Source organism: Loxodonta africana, chromosome 12 (genome assembly GCF_030014295.1).
Source record: "Loxodonta africana isolate mLoxAfr1 chromosome 12, mLoxAfr1.hap2, whole genome shotgun sequence".
Taxonomy (NCBI): Eukaryota; Metazoa; Chordata; class Mammalia; order Proboscidea; family Elephantidae; genus Loxodonta; species Loxodonta africana.
The window spans coordinates 93,406,366-93,421,811 of record NC_087353.1 but is presented as its reverse complement, the minus strand read 5'-3'; the positions used below and the strand labels follow the sequence as shown (position 1 = coordinate 93,421,811).

Here is a 15,446-nt window from a genome sequence, read left to right as displayed (position 1 = left end):
CCTGGGACTGGCTGCCTGGCTCGGCTTCCAAGCGGAAGAAGTATCCTGGGTGAACCAGCGCAGATTAATTGGTATTTCAGGGGAGGCATCTGGGAGACAGATCAGCCCCTCTTTGTTGTCACCTGTGAAGTGTTCTGAGGAGTCACTGTGGCTCCTCTCAGCTCAGATAAGAGCCTGCAGAACAATGGGCATCAGGAGACCCCAAGCAGAAGTGAGCCTTATGTTTCTTTCCAAGTGATAAGCTTCTTACAGACCCCAAGAGGCAAGAGGAGTTGCCTCTGCTTTCCTGGCACCAGCTTTCTGCTCGCTCTGTGTCTGTTGCTGGCTCTTGTGCCCCCAGCACACACAGACACACACACACACCCCACACACACCCTTAACCCTCCCCACCTGCCCTCAGGCTGGGAAGCGCAGTCTGCCAGACTCGGACAAGGCTATCCTGGACATCCTGGAACATGACCGGAAGGAGGCCCTGGAGGACCGGCAAGAGCTGGTCAACAGAATCTACAACCTGCAGGAGGAGGCCCGCCAGGCCGAGGAGCTGCGAGATAAGGTGGGCGTACAGTGACCGCCCTGTTCCCACACAGCCCTCTGAGAATCCCCTATCCTTCCCAGCATCCAGCCCCCTTACAGTTATTTGGTCATTTGTAAGTACTTAGAACAGGGCAGTGGTTCAGTGGCATAATTCTTGCTTCCATGCCAGTCCACCTGCTGCACAGCCACCACCCGTCTGTCAGTGGAGGTTTACGTGTTGCTCTCATGCTGAACAGGTTTCAGCGGAGCTTCCCGACTAAGACAGACTAGGAACAAAGGCCTGGTGATCTATTTCTGAAAGACCAATGAAAACCAAATAGATCACAGTGGTCTAACCTACAACCAATCATGGGGATGGTGCAGGACCAGGCAACATTTCATTCCATTGTGCATGGCGTTGCCAGGAGTCGGATGACTTGAAGGCAGTTAACAACAGTAACAAGTATTAGCTTAACACCTGCCCTGCCCCCATGACAGCGGGCCCAGGCGGGCAGGCACAATGTCCACACGGTCCTCCATGGACCCCCAGTGCCCACTTTGTTATCTGGCACATAATAGGTCCACAACAAAGCTCCACTGAGCGGCTGCCCTCGAACTGTGGTCCCTCCCAGCCAGATATCTGGCTTTTAGAAGGACAGATAAAGTCCTGACCCATCAGCCTAGGGCAGGACCACCTGCCTGCAGCCACCCTGTGCTGTCAATGGCTTGACACATGCTTTTATCTCTCTGCGTGGCTGGCAGTACCTGGAGGAGAAGGAGGACCTGGAGCTGAAGTGCTCGACGCTGGGCAAGGACTGTGAGATGTACCGGCACCGCATGAATACCGTCATGCTACAGCTAGATGAGGTGGAGCGGGAGCGCGACCAGGTACAGTGGGCCCAGGGCGCAGGCAAGAGGTACAGTGGGCCCAGGGCATGGGCAGGGGCTGTGCTCCTCCAGGGCAGGGACCCATCCCATGGGATGCCACCAGCTGCACAGTGATGACTCACAAGTCCCTCTGTCCTGCCTCTCTCCTGAAGATGAATTCCATGCCAAGAGACTTCAGAATTTATAGGCGTTTGGGCTCTGGGTGGCCTGAGCTGGGCGCAGATAGCTCGCAAAGGAAAGCGTGGTCCATCAGTTCTTGGTCTCCAGGGTGAGACAAGGAGGCTCAGCTCCCAGCACTGTCACTCGTAAGGTGGGTGACACAGGCAAGCTTCCAGACCCTGGAGTCTCAATGTACTCATCTGTGAAATTGGGGTGATGATGGTACTGCTCATGGGCCCATGGTATGGGCTCCAGGAGACACTGCATCAAAGTTCTTAACGTGCAGCCTGGCACATCCTGAGGGCTGGACAAATGGCCACATGTAGCATTGACAATGGAAATGGTGGACAAGCCCGTGAGTCAGAACCAGACCAGAGCGGGAGATGGCATGTCCGACCCACAGGCTGGGAGAGTGGGTTTCTGGCTGGGCAGAATGTCCGTCCTGGCTCTCATTGGCCTGTGGGTGTGAGTCACAGGTGACCTTGTCCCCCACCACAGGCCTTCCACTCCCGGGACGAGGCCCAGACCCAGTACTCGCAGTGCCTCATTGAGAAGGACAAGTACCGGAAGCAGATCCGCGAGCTGGAGGAGAAGAACGACGAGATGCGCATTGAGATGGTCCGGCGGGAGGCCTGCATCGTCAACCTGGAGAGCAAGCTGCGCCGCCTCTCCAAGGACAGCGGCACCCTCGACCAGGTGAGCCATGACCAGGTGGGCCGTGCAGCCGGCTCCCAGGCAGGGGCCCTTCCCTCCCACACCCAGAATAGCCCCATGGCCGTTAGCCTTAGTGACGCGGTAGAACCTGCTCACGTTAGGAGTTAGGAGAGTGGGGTGATATACCGGCATTGCAACACTAGCTGGGTGATCTTGGACAGGTAGCTCCACCTATTTTGTAAAAAGTGATTATTAACAATAATATATACTTGTCAGGGAAGATAACATAAGATAATGGATATAAGGCACTTCACACATCAGCTGGCACTATTATTTTTATTATTGTTACTGTTATTGACTTTATTATTATTAGTCATCCATTCAGCAATATTTTTCTATATTTTTAGCATAGACAGGGCTAGAAATTGGAAATGTAACGAGACCATGTCAGATTTAGAAGTCCCTGGGTGGTATAAATGGTTAAGTGCTTGCCTGCTAACCAAAAGGTTAGAGGTTCAAGTTCACCCAGAGGCACCAGGGAAGAAAGGCCTGGCAGTCTACTTCCCAAACAATCAGCCATTGAAAACCCTTTGGAGCACAGCTCTATCTGACCCACCCAGGGTCGCCATGAGTCAGAGCTGATACGATGGCAGCTGGAGTTTGAGATGTCAGATTTAAGGGCAAGACCAGGTAGGATGTAATGTCTTTATCCCTGGAAAAGAAGGCAGGGTCTGACTGAGCCCCTGGGAGAAGGGAGAAGGAGAGCATGGTGTGAGGGGCAGAGACGGTGGAGCTGGGACTGTGGGCCCTGGCATCCGAATGGACAGCAGGACCAGAGGGAAGAAGGGGCCATGCTGGTCAGGCGTGGGCACCCGAGAGACCCCTGGCTGCCTGCTGACCTGGGGCTGCCATCTCGCCCCATCTCTGGTGCGGCTTCTTCTTGTCTCAGAGCCTGCCCCGGAACCTACCGGTGACCATCATCTCGCAGAGCTTCGGGGATGCCAGCCCCAGGACCAACGGTCAGGAAGCGGATGATTCCTCGACATCAGAGGAGTCCCCTGAAGATAACAAGTACTTCCTGCCCTACCACCCACCCAAGCGCAGGATGAACCTGAAGGGCATCCAGGTACTGGGGGACGTTGGGGCGGGGGCCCTGGTGTCATCGTCAGAACCACTGGGGGGAGCCAAGTGACTGGCGCCGTGGGCAGGCCCTTCTAGGAGGGGCTCCACCTACCTGGGCCCTATTAACAGAATTCAGCCCACTCCTGCTTTTTATTGTTTGTTAGTTTTTACCAATTCCCCCATCCCTTGTAAATATAATAATATATAGAAGTTAAAAAAAAAGAATAAAGTAAGCGTTATTCCCAGGTTCACTCATATATTCAACAACTATAAATTGAGTGCCTGTCACATGTCAAGCATTGTTCTGGGAGTTGGGGTCACAGCAGCAACAACTCACCAGGATTAATTCATACTTGTCACAGATGAATACTTTGTGATAAAGTTAGCCAGAAAACTCAGTGATAAGGTCGACCCTGTAAGTGTTAATAGAAGGATACTTAGGATACTGTAAGTAAGAACTAAGTGTCAGTCAGGAGCCCTGGTGGTGCAGTGGTTAAGCACTTGGCTGCTAACTGTAAGGTTGGCGGTTCGAACCCACCAGCCACTCCATGGAAGAAAGATGTGGCAGTCAGCTTTCGTAAAGATCGTTGTCGTTGTTAGGTGCTATCAAGTCAGTTCCGATTCATAGCGGCCCTGTGTACGACAGAACAGAACGCTGCCCAATCTCGTGCCGTCCTCACGGTTGTTACTTTTTGAGCCTATTGTTGCAGCCACGGTGTGTATCCATCTCGTTGAGGGTCTTTTTCGCTGACCTTCCACTTTCCCAAGTATGATGTCCGTCTTCAGGGACTGGCCGTCCTGATAACATGTCCAAAGTACCAGATGAAGTCTTGCCATCCTTGCTTCTAAGGAGCATTCTGGCTGTTCTTCTTCCAAGGCAGATTTGTTCATTCTTCTGGCAGTCCGGGGTATATTCAGTGTTCTTAGTCAACACCGTAATTCAAAGGCATCAGTTCTTTTTCTGTCTTCCTTATTCGCTGTCCAGCCTTTGCATGCATATGAGGTGGTTGAAAATATTGTGGCTTGGTTCAGGCGCACCCTAGTCCTCAAAGTGACGTCTTTGCTTTTTTAACACTTTGGAGAGGTCTCTTGCAGCAGATTTGCCCAGTGCCATACGTCATTTCATTTTTTGACTGCTGCTTCCGTGGATGTTGATTGTGGATCCAAATAAAATGAAATCCTTGACAACTTCAGTGTTTTCTCTGTTGAGCATGGTGTTGCTTATTGGTGTAGTTGTGAAGATTTTTGTTTTCTTTATGTTGAGGTGTAAGCCATACTGAAGGCTGCAGTCTTTGACCATCATCAGTGTCTCAAGTCCTCTTCACTTTCTATGTATCATCTGCATAGAGTTTCCATAAAGATTACAGCCTTGGAAACTCTATGGGAAAGTTCTGCTCTGTCTTATAGGGTCACTATGCGTCAGAGTCAACTTGACGACGATGGGTTTTTAAATAAGTATTAATGATAAGGTTGACATTAGTCACACTGGCCTCCCAGCTTTTCCTTGACTAGAACAAGCATGTCCCTCCTTCAGGGGCCATGATTTTTAAAACAGCTTTATTGACATGCAGCAAACTGCACCTACGTCAAGTGTACAATTGGGTGAGTTTTGACATATGTCTACACCAGTGAAACCACAACCACCGTTCACTCCCAGTTAGATAGTGAACATGTCCGTCCTCCCAAAGTTTCCTTGTGCCCTTTGTACATCCCCCCCTCCCCCGCCTCTCCCAGCACCCACGGATCTACTTTCTGGGATGACCACATGTAACAGTTATTTTGTACTACCTCTATTTTGGGCCCTGTGCTAGGAAGCCAACAATGTTTATGACATTGAACTTGCCCCTGCGAAACTCATCGTTCACCAGTGGAAGGGGCAGCTGCTACCTGGGGTGAGAGGTGGTGTGAGAGGCTAGACCTGTGGTCTCAGCTCCACCACCTTGGATGACCTTGAGCCAGTTATCTAGCTGCTGTGAGCCTCAGTTTCCCCAGCTCTATAATGGGGGTGGAGCCCTGGTGGCTCGATGGTTAAGAGCTCAGCTGCTAACCAAAAAGGTCAGCAGTTGGACTCCACCAGCCACTCCTTGGAACCTCTACCGGGAAGTTCTACTCTATCCTCTAGTGTCGTTATGAGTCAGAATCACCTTGACAGCAATGGAACGGATAATGGGAGTAGGAGCCCTGGTGACGAAATGGTTAAGTGCTCGGCTGCTAACTGAAGGGTCAGCGGTTCGAACTCACCAGCGGCTCCACAGGAGAAAAGACCTGTTGATTTGCTCCCGAAAAGATGACAGCCTAGGCAACCCTATAGGGCAGTTCTGCTCTGTCACATGGCGTCGCTCTGAGTTGGAATCAACTTGACGGCACCCAACAACATAATGGGGGGAACCTGTGGGGTTCTCATGAGAATTCGGGGAGGTCCTGTTTGCTTTTCTCTTTGTCATGTCTCCAGTATCTGGTACAATCCTGGCACACGACAGGCTCCCAGTGAATAATGAGTGAGCGAGTAAATGATATAGTCTCCAATAAGCAGGTTGTGACCAGCGGGGCATGGAAATTTATCGGGAGCCATTTAGGGCCTCGTCTGACAGTGGTGGGCGTAGCTGCCCGAGAGCACATCCGTTGACACGCTACAACTACGTGGCCCTGGAAACTCCCCTGTGCCATGTACCCACCTCTGCTCGGTCTTCTGCTCCTCGCACAGCCCTCCTGCCCCTGCCACCACTCCTGGCTCTCCAGCCAACTTCTGCTGAGAGCCATATTACACCACTTCCCAGGGTGAGAGCTGGTCTGCAGCAGCTGCCTGGTGGGGCCTGAGGGCGCCCGCATCTTGTCATTTCTGCACGGCCGTGGGCATTGTGCACATCGTGGTCCTAGTGGCTCTGCTGCTTCACCTGACACAGGCCACTGCGAGACCAGCCAGGGCGGGCTGGCACTGCTTGATTTTTTCCTTAGCACTGGTGAGATATGTCTGGAGCCCTGTTTGATTTCTATCCTCTCTTTTCCTTTGCCCCCTCCCTCTTTCAGCTGCAAAGAGCCAAGTCCCCCATCAGCCTGAAGCGAGCATCAGATCTTCAAGGTTAGTGAGACAACTGAGGCCTCCTGCCTACTATCTCTCTGGCTCTCTCCATCCATCTGTTTCTCCCCTTGCAGGCATCAATCCTGCCAGGTAAACCCTGGGTAAGCCTGAGGAGCCTCAGGTTGGCGGGCATCCACTCAGGTGGTAATTAATGTTAACCATCGTCCGAGTGGGCAGGAGTCCCAGCCGAGGACACATGGCTCTCCGGCTCCCTCTGCATCCTCCTGCCCTCCCTGTCATTAGGGAGCCCCAGCCACTTCAGCTGGCTTTGACTTTTTTTGGAGGATTGCTTGACCTTCTCCCAAACTGCTGGCCAGGCCATCCTGGGGTGAGGCTGCAGATTGCCCCGAAGCCTTGGGCTCTCCCAGATACACTGTCTTAAGAACATCCCTTGCTGGTCTTCTCTGCAGCTCTGGGGGGACCAGCTGGCCAGTGAGGGTTGGCCCAAGCAAATCCAGCCTCCACTGTGTACAGGGAGGTCCAAGGAGATGCCTCCAGAGCCCACTGCAGGAATGGAGAGAGGCAGATAGCACCAGGCAACCAGGAGAGGTTGGGGGTCGGGGGGGAGGTGGTTGGAGCAGGGTCGCTCAAGGTGGCATTGAAACTGGGTTGGAAAGAGGAGAATTTTGACCTGTGGGCATGGTCTTCAGAAGGGGACCCTTGGCACCAAGGGGAGAGTATAGACAAGGGGCGAGATGTGATCCTCAGTGCGGAAAGCTGCTCTGCCAGCCGGGGCCAGGCAGAAGAGTGATGGGCGGAAGCAGGGAGAGCGGGGACCTCAGATGCCGACCCAAAGACGGAGGACTTCATCCCCCAGGACATGAGGGGCCCTGGGGTGGGCAGGGTGCGATGCATCCAGACCTGGGCCCTGATGGTTCTCCCCAGGCAGGGGGAGGATGCAGGAGGGACATTTGCAGAAAACAGGGCCCCAGTGACTTCATCAGGGACCTCCGTGGCCTTGCCTATTGAGGGCGTGTCAGGCGGGGCTGTGGGAAGTAGAGGGGAAGGAAGAGGGCACCCAGGGCCACAGTCCTCTTCACTCCTCATCAGCAGCTGCCAAGTGCTAGATGCTCAGGATCTGCGAATGTAACACAGGGTTCATCCCCTCAAGGCAGGGTGCATGTGCGGGTATGTGTACACACAGGTATATGTCTGTGTTTGAGTGTGCATGTGTGTGTGTTAGTATTACCTGCCAATGTTGTATGGGTGTGTGCACATGTATGTACGTGCATGGGCGTGTTTAGGAGTATGTACATGTGTGTTTATGTGCATGAATGTATGTGGGGGTGTGTGTGCGTGAGTGTACATACGTGTGTGTGCGTGCCTGACTGGGTGTGTGCACATACATACATGTATGTGCACAGGTGTGCTAGTGTGCATGTGTGTATATGTGAGCGTGTGTATGTGAGCATGTGTGTGCATGCACACACAGCAAAGTGGGGACATAGAGGATGGTGACATTTCTTGGCAGCAGGGCGCTCTGAACGGTGTGCACATGGCCCGTAGGTAGCAGGGGCGAGTCAAAGGGGGCTCTCCGGAGGAGGCCCCACACTTTGCCCAAGGGCCCCGCCGGCCAGCCCTGTTTAAAGGGAAGGGATTTGTTTTAGGTGTGAGGAAATTGGGAGGAAAATCCACACCTACCTGGTGGCTTACTCCCCAAGTGTCAGCTGTCCTATAGTGTTGCCGGGGCCGGGTGAGTCTTCAGAGACTTGTGCATGGTTCAGCCCACAATGGTGGGGGAGGGTAAGAAAGAAGGTTCTAGGGCTCCTCCCCCAGCGGATGCCAGAAAAGGTGGGGCAGAGACTCAGGGCCCTGTTAGAAGGAGGTGCAGGAGCCGCAGCCAAACAGAGAAGCCCCCATGAGCCCCCCTCCCCCGTCTCCATCTCTCTCCTATGAACAGCAGGCCGCGGCCATGAAGAAGATGACCTGGACGCCAGCCCCAGCTCCTCCAGCTCTCTGCCCTCCAACAGTGCCTTTGCGAAGATGGTAAGGGCCTCTCCTGCTCCCCCTCCTCATGCCCACCCAGTCCCAGGCCTGGCACCATGTTTCCAGGACTCTATGTCCCCAGAACCCTCAGGCCCACGGACGCACCTCCCTGCCCAGGCCCAGCCACGAGCAGCATCCTGGCCACCCGCAGCTACAGCCCGGCCTCACCGTGTTCACTTAAAACTGCTCTGTGGCCTCACAATGTATTTACACCTTCCCGCCTCCTCCCTTCCCAATTTCACACTCGGTGGGAGAGGAGACAGGCCTCCGAGGCTGCAGCGGACAGGCACAGGCTGCTAGCACAGCGGCTGCAGCTTCTCGGCCCCCAGGGAGTGGGCACACCAGTGCCAAGGCTACGAACTGTGGAGTCCCAGGCCCCTCCCTGGCCCCAGTCCCCTCTCCCCATTCCAGCCCACCCGGCAGAGCCCTGCAGAGTCTCCGAGGCAGGAACCCAGCGCCACTGCCCCCAGCCAGGCACCAAAGGAGTAGAATTAAAATTCCAGCCCTGAGGGAAGCCGCAGGAAGCTTGTCAGCTCCGCTTCCAAACTCGACCCTGGGGAGGCAAAGATTTCATAATGAATGACTCCAGGCTGGTGGCAGCTCGGGAGGCAGAAATCGAAGGCGACCCCCAGCAGGCTCCAGCAGGCCACTGTCTGGGCTCTATGCATAGTCCCAGGCTGGTGGTCTCCATCTTGGCCACAGCAGGGGCCCCAGCCCAACCTGTGCAAGGTGGTACTCCCCTGGCCTCCAAGCTGGCAGATCCCCCCCGCCCCCCCACCCCCTTGCACTGCGAGCAGATGTTGGACCAGATGTGGCCGGCCCCCAAGGGCCAAGCACCGCCATCTCTGGCCAAAATCACCCCCAGGAGTGGCCTGCTGCAGTGCTCACCATCTGAGCAGGAGGCGGGAGTCAGCTGAGTTAAATTTAGCCCCCGTGGATGGAATATTATGCCCGTGGAGGCACTGGCATATAAATACCCAGCACCCCATCACACGCCGTGTGTTTTTAAAGCCACCCCATCGGAACCGGAACAGCATCATGTCCATCACTGCCGAGCCCCCAGGGAATGACTCCATCGTCAGGCGCTACAAGGAAGACGCGCCCCATCGCAGGTGGGTAGTGGGATGGGGAGAAGCGGAGACATTTGTCAGGAGCCCGCGTGTGCCCATTCACCTGCATCACCTCTGCACCACTCTGCACACACGGAGCCATCAGTCCTTGAGGCCACCCTGACAGGCGGGCGGGATGGGGCCCATTTTACAGATGCGGAGGCTGAGGCTTGGAGAAGTGACTGTCTAGGGCCACCCAGCCAGTGGCAACTGATGAAATCTTCGCCAGTCTGCCACATGCTGCCTGGAAGTATTGTGAGGGTGGCTTCCCCAGCCCTTCTGCTCTCCTCACCCCCTGGGAGCCACTAGTGTCCCCAACAAGGAAAACCATAGTACAGTACACCTGGTCCTCCAGATATTTCCAATCAGCTGCACGTTCAAAGTCATCGAAAGTCAAGATGGTTGGTCGGTCTTCTGGAAGGTTTTCTGGATCCACTCCCAGGTCCTGCCAAGGGTTTGGTTTTGAGCCTAGATGTACCACATCCCTTGGCCTCCAGAGAACAGGTTGGAAGGATTAGAAGCAAAGGACCCACCTGAATTCCTTAGTAATCTTCTCCCTCTGGGCAATTTAGGAATAGGTAAAGTGGCCACCATATTCCCAAACTGGCCAGATGATGAGCCCTCCCACTGCCTCCTAACTGCTCCCCGTGCCTCCGTGCCCAACTCCACTCAGCTCAAATCAGACCGTGTCTTTGGGGTGGCTTTGGGAAGCCCCAGATAGCAGCTGTGCTGAGGCTACCTCCACCCTTGTGGCATGTGGACAATTTAGAACACACGGCATAAACAGGATCACCCCGTCCACTTCTCCACCTGAAGGGGCACTCCAGCTATTTCAAACCTATTGTACAGCACACACGCACAGAGTGCAAAATGGGCGCTAAGTGCTCACCATGTCAGAGAGGAGGGGTGAGTGGGAGGTAGCAGGTGGGGGCTGTCAGGGACCCCTGCTGACCTGCCCTCACATTCCCTCCGCACACCCTGTGAATGCAGCAGGCTCGACCACCCTCTACGTGGCTCCATGGGTACTGTGTCCCTGCAGAGTCCAGCCTTCTTCTCCTGTCCTTCAGCCCATCCCCCTCTGCCCACCTGGTGGCCTTTCTTACTTGCCAATCCCGCTGTCAGAACCAGGCCTCAGATTGTGAGACACCCCCCAGGCTCCCTTCCACCCTGTGCACATGCACTCACGTGCACACGCGAGCTTCCTCTTCTGCCTCCCCTGTGTCTTGCAGCACAGTTGAAGAAGACAACGACAGCGGTGGATTTGATGCCTTGGATCTCGACGGTACATTCCTGTCTCAGTCTCCTTGGGCTGCTGTAACAAAGTACCACCAACTGAGTGGCTTCAGAGAACAGACATGTCTCACCTCACAGCTCTGGAGGCTGGGAGTCAGATGAGGGTGTTGGTCGTGTTGATTCCTTCTGAAGCTCTGAGGGAGAATCTGCTCCATGCCTGTCTTCCTGGCTTCTGCTGGCTCCCGGCAATCCTTGGTTCTCCTTGGCTTGCAGCTCTGTTTGCCTACATGGTCACATGGCCATTGTTCTCTGTCTGCCTCACAGTATCAGTTCCCCTCTTTTATAAGTGCAGAAGTCTTATAGAATTAGGACCGGCCCTCCAGTATGACTTCATGTTAGCCCTCAGAAATCCTGTTTCCAAACCAGGGCACGTTCACAGATAAGAGGTTACGGGGTTAAGACTTCAACCGATCCTTCTGGGGGATGAAATTCAATCCATCATCATCTGCCCTCTGGCCCAAGATTGAGAAATGTCACAGGTGCAGGACTGTCTGCCATCTGGGGGAGCTTCCCACGAGCAGGGTGGCACTACACATGTCTCTGACTCCGCAGGACCTGAGCTTTGTACATAGTAGGTCCCCAGTGAATATGTGTGGGCGGACTCAGACAGCAGTGCCCAAGTGCTCTCTGTTCACTCGGTCCTGGCAAGAGGAAAATGCAGCCTGTGTCTCAGACAAGCTTGCCCGTGGCCAGGGGATACCCGAGGAGTTTGTTCTTCGTTTTATACAGACTCCTCAGGGAGCCATACAGCGGCTGAATAAGGAGTCAGAATTAAGGCTGGCTCTCTGAAAACTAACAGCTATCGTGTGGTATAAATTCCTAGGTGGCAAAAGCACTTTGCATCAGCTGGTAACCTCAAGGTTGGTGGTTCGAACCCACCCAGCAGTGCCTGGGAAGAAAGTCCTGGCAATCTGCTTCTGAAAGGTCACAGCCTTGGAAACCCTATGGAGCACAGTTCTCTGCACACATGGGGTTGCCTTGAGCTGGAATAAACGCGATGGAAGTGGGTTTGTTTTTTAAATCATGTAATGTAGCTGGGCCCTGTGCTAGGTGCGTGACTGACATAAACCCACTGCCATGGAGTCGATTCCAACTCATAGTGACAGAAATGCTATTATTCACCTCATTCAACAGATACAGAAACAGAGTCTTAGAGAGTTTACGTGACAGGTCAGTTCAGCAATAGACTGAGGAACGGACCAGAAGCAAGGAGACTTATAAAGAAACTCATGTATTAAAGCGCTAACCGGCCTGAATAAAATGAGTGGTGAGAATGAGGGGAAAAAGATGAGACTGGAATCGGGGTGCGAATCAAAGTTGTTTTTCATCCTCTGAAATTGGAGGCGTAGACGGGCAGATACGGTAGAGACCGCGGGGACCCAATGGCCCTAAGATGGTCCCAGGGCCGGAGCTGGTATGGTGGAAGGGATGGCCCTGGTCCCAGAAGGGGCCTTGCAGAAGGCCGGAAGTGAGGGTGTGGTCTTGGGCACATAGCTCCAAGCGATGGAAAGCGTGTGGGCAGCCTGGCCACCTTCCCCTTGCAGCCAAGAAGTAGGTTCACCTCAGGCAATATGGAGCCTCATGACTCACCAGGCCCTGTGCCGGGTACACCGGTCATGGAGAGGAATAATGTCCCTGAGTCTCACCCTTGTAGGGACTGAGGTGCTTATAGTCGTCACCAGTGGGAAGGAGGATGCTTGCATATGAGGCTGAGGACCGTCCACCCTGGACCAGCACAAGCAAGGGAGCGAAAGGGAGGATTCAGGAGTGGGCTCGGCGTGGTGGGGTGGTGGTAGCCAGCGTCACACCCCTTACAGCTCCAACAGCTCAGGAGACAGTGGCTCAGAGTCACCCGGATGTGGCCTGTTGGCACCCCTCAGTTCCAGGGCCCCGCATCCTTCCTCCACCCCTGGCCAGTCAAGGCTACCAGCAGATAAAATGAAAGATCCAAGGCCCTCCTTAATTGGATCCCATCGGATGCTATCGAGTGTTAAAGAGAGGTTAACACCTCATAGCGGCCGGGTAATGAGAGGAATTGAGGGAGTTTTGGAACGTGGAGAGAATCCGGGCAGTGGGCCAAGTATTCTGCAGTGTCGGGCAAATTCCTAGTGCCGGCCACCATGGTTATCTCAAAGAGCAGGATGAGTGTATCCCTTCACCTCCATGGCCCCAGATCGTGCCGGGTGGGTGTCTTTCCCCGAGGTCTGAATGACATGGGGAGGGGGCCTCTTGTTGGGTCCCACCAGGAAGCCAGTGGACGGGGGTGAGCGCTAAGGCGGTCCCAATGTGAAACTTGCGGGACCCAATTCAGAAACAGAACTAAACCAGAAAACCAAGCCCATTGCCATTGAGTTGATTCTGACTTACAGTGAGTGACCCTGTAGGACAAAGTAGAACTGCCCCATAGGGTATCCAAGGCTGTAATCTTCACGGGAGCAGACTGCTACATCTTTCTGCTGCGGAGCAGTTGGTGGATTCGAACTGCCAACCTTTCAGTTAGCAGCCAAGTGCTTAACCACTGTGCCACCAGGGCCCCTTCAAAAACAGAACTGCTAATGGAAAGGCCGCTTTCTCCAGATACAAGAAAGGGGTGGGAGGGGAATTCTTAAAATCTAGATACCAGGCCAGGCCTCATAAGAAGGGGAATGGCTATGCTAAAGATGACATATGCCCTAAGTGACCTCAGGGACCAGCTGAGTCACGGTCTTTGCTGCCCCCTTCCAAGCCTCCCTGCCCAGGGGAGAATTTCCGGGGAGGCAGGCAGGGAGGCGCAAGGGCCACTTGGTGCCTAAGCCAACCTCACTTCAGCCACCACCAGCCTGCCATACTCCCCTACCCACCTCCCCCCCACCCCGCCAAAACTACACCTGGAACCTGATGGCCCTGCCCTTCCTTTCCTCCCCCCACCCCCACTGTCTACCACTCCCAGACCCTGACACTCTCCTCTCCACACCACACCCTGACCCTGATGACCCCACTGGACCCTGATCTCAACACACCTGGACCCTGACATCTCACCTCCAGACCACGCCGGGACCCTGACCCCACCATGCCCAGACCCTGACAGCCCCCTTTCCATTGCAGATGACAGTCACGAACGCTACTCCTTCGGGCCCCCCTCCATCCATTCCTCCTCCTCCTCCCACCAGTCTGAGGGCCTGGACGCCTATGACCTGGAGCAGGTCAACCTAATGTTCAGGAAGTTCTCTCTAGAAAGGTACCATGGGCCGTGGGAGAGGGGAGCCTGGGGTGGGGGGGAGGGGGGACAGGAGAACAGCCAGTGCCCCTAATGCCCTCCAAAAGGGGACCATTTAGGCCACCTTAGTGTTATGTCCTCTAGAGTCCAGATCCTAGTGGTCAGAAGTCACTTGTTGTACCCCCGGCAATAGGTGAAAGGACAGAAGCTGGAGAGGAAGGGCTTCCCAGGGCCACCAGCTTGTTACGGGTTTCTGCCCGTGACATGCTGTCCCTGTCACCCTGGAGTCCCATAGTGGCCCCCAGGTGGGAGGAGCAGGGCTGAAGTCTGCTGGGCCCCAGTGAACTGAGGTCTCCCTGCAGCAGGCTGCCAACAGGCCGGCTCCGGGTAGAGGGGTGGCTTTGTTCTCCTCTGGGCCCTTTATAGCAGGAGCCCAGGAGCTGGGCAGCGAGGCTGCTGCTACTGCAGCTCTGCTCCCATCATCTGACAAACACAGGTCCCCATCTGCCCCCGTCATGACACCCCACATATGACAGGTACAGGCCCCCCACCTGCCCCTGTCACAACACCCCAACATCTGACCAGCACAGGTGCCTGTCCACCTCCATCATGACACCCCAACATCTGACCAACGCAGGTGCCTGCCCGCTCCGATCATGACACCCCAATGTCTGATCAGTGCAGGTCCCCCACCTGCCCCAAACATGACACCCCAGCATCTGACCAGCACAGGTCCCCACCCACCCACACATCCCCTCCCTAGGGCTTTTCCCAGGGCAGGATCATCTACTTTCAGCCTGGGAATAACCACCTGCCCAACTACTGTCTTGTCCCCCATCCCAGGCCCTTCCGCCCATCGGTCACATCCGGGGGACACCTGCGGGGCCCGGGGTCCACGGTGCAGCATGCCACGCTGAGCGGGGACGGCCTCATTACCCAGCTCACTGTACTGGGCGGCAATGCTTCAGGCAGCTTCATCCACTCCGTGAAGCCAGGCTCCCTGGCTGAGAAGGCCGGCCTGCGCGAGGGCCACCAGCTGCTGCTGGTGAGGGCGGGGGAACACGGGAAGCCTGCACGAGGGACAGGGGGGCAGCACAAGGGGGCCAGGAGGGGGCCTGGGCAAGGGCCCCCAGTTGCTGCTGGTGGAGGGTGGGCTGGGGTAGACAGCTCAGCCCAGTGCCATGACCTTCCCCTCCACTGCCTCTGCACCTTCATCGCTGGCTGAGGGTGAGCCCGCCTGCCCCCCAGCCTTTCAAGACCGGGGCTGTCAGCTCCTCACGTGAAATCCCTCTCTGGGCTTTTCCCTCTGCAACTTCTCACTTGAGTTTCTGGAACCAGCTCACACGTTCACACACATCAGTGCATGTGTACACACACTCCACTATACATATGCACGTGCCAGCCCACATGCATACCAGCCCATGTGCATATGCACACACACCAGGAA

The 15,446-nt window shown here is 55.1% G+C and overlaps 1 protein-coding gene across 8 annotated transcripts in view; it reads left to right on the top strand.

Annotated features, from left to right (window-relative positions):
- Window positions 1-15,446, top strand: part of CARD11 (caspase recruitment domain family member 11) — a 135,518-nt gene that overhangs the window by 108,099 nt on the left and 11,973 nt on the right. For 7 of the 8 annotated variants that reach the window (XM_023555927.2, XM_064295979.1, XM_023555929.2 and 4 more), the window contains 10 exons: window positions 401-553; window positions 1,276-1,401; window positions 2,059-2,256; window positions 3,164-3,340; window positions 6,364-6,415; window positions 8,316-8,401; window positions 9,413-9,513; window positions 10,740-10,792; window positions 13,888-14,020; window positions 14,843-15,044. In XM_023555927.2, the coding sequence (XP_023411695.2) occupies window positions 401-553; window positions 1,276-1,401; window positions 2,059-2,256; window positions 3,164-3,340; window positions 6,364-6,415; window positions 8,316-8,401; window positions 9,413-9,513; window positions 10,740-10,792; window positions 13,888-14,020; window positions 14,843-15,044 (1,281 nt within the window). The remainder of the gene's footprint in view (window positions 1-400; window positions 554-1,275; window positions 1,402-2,058; window positions 2,257-3,163; window positions 3,341-6,363; window positions 6,416-8,315; window positions 8,402-9,412; window positions 9,514-10,739; window positions 10,793-13,887; window positions 14,021-14,842; window positions 15,045-15,446) is intronic. The other variant, XM_003416501.3, reaches the window with a different exon arrangement.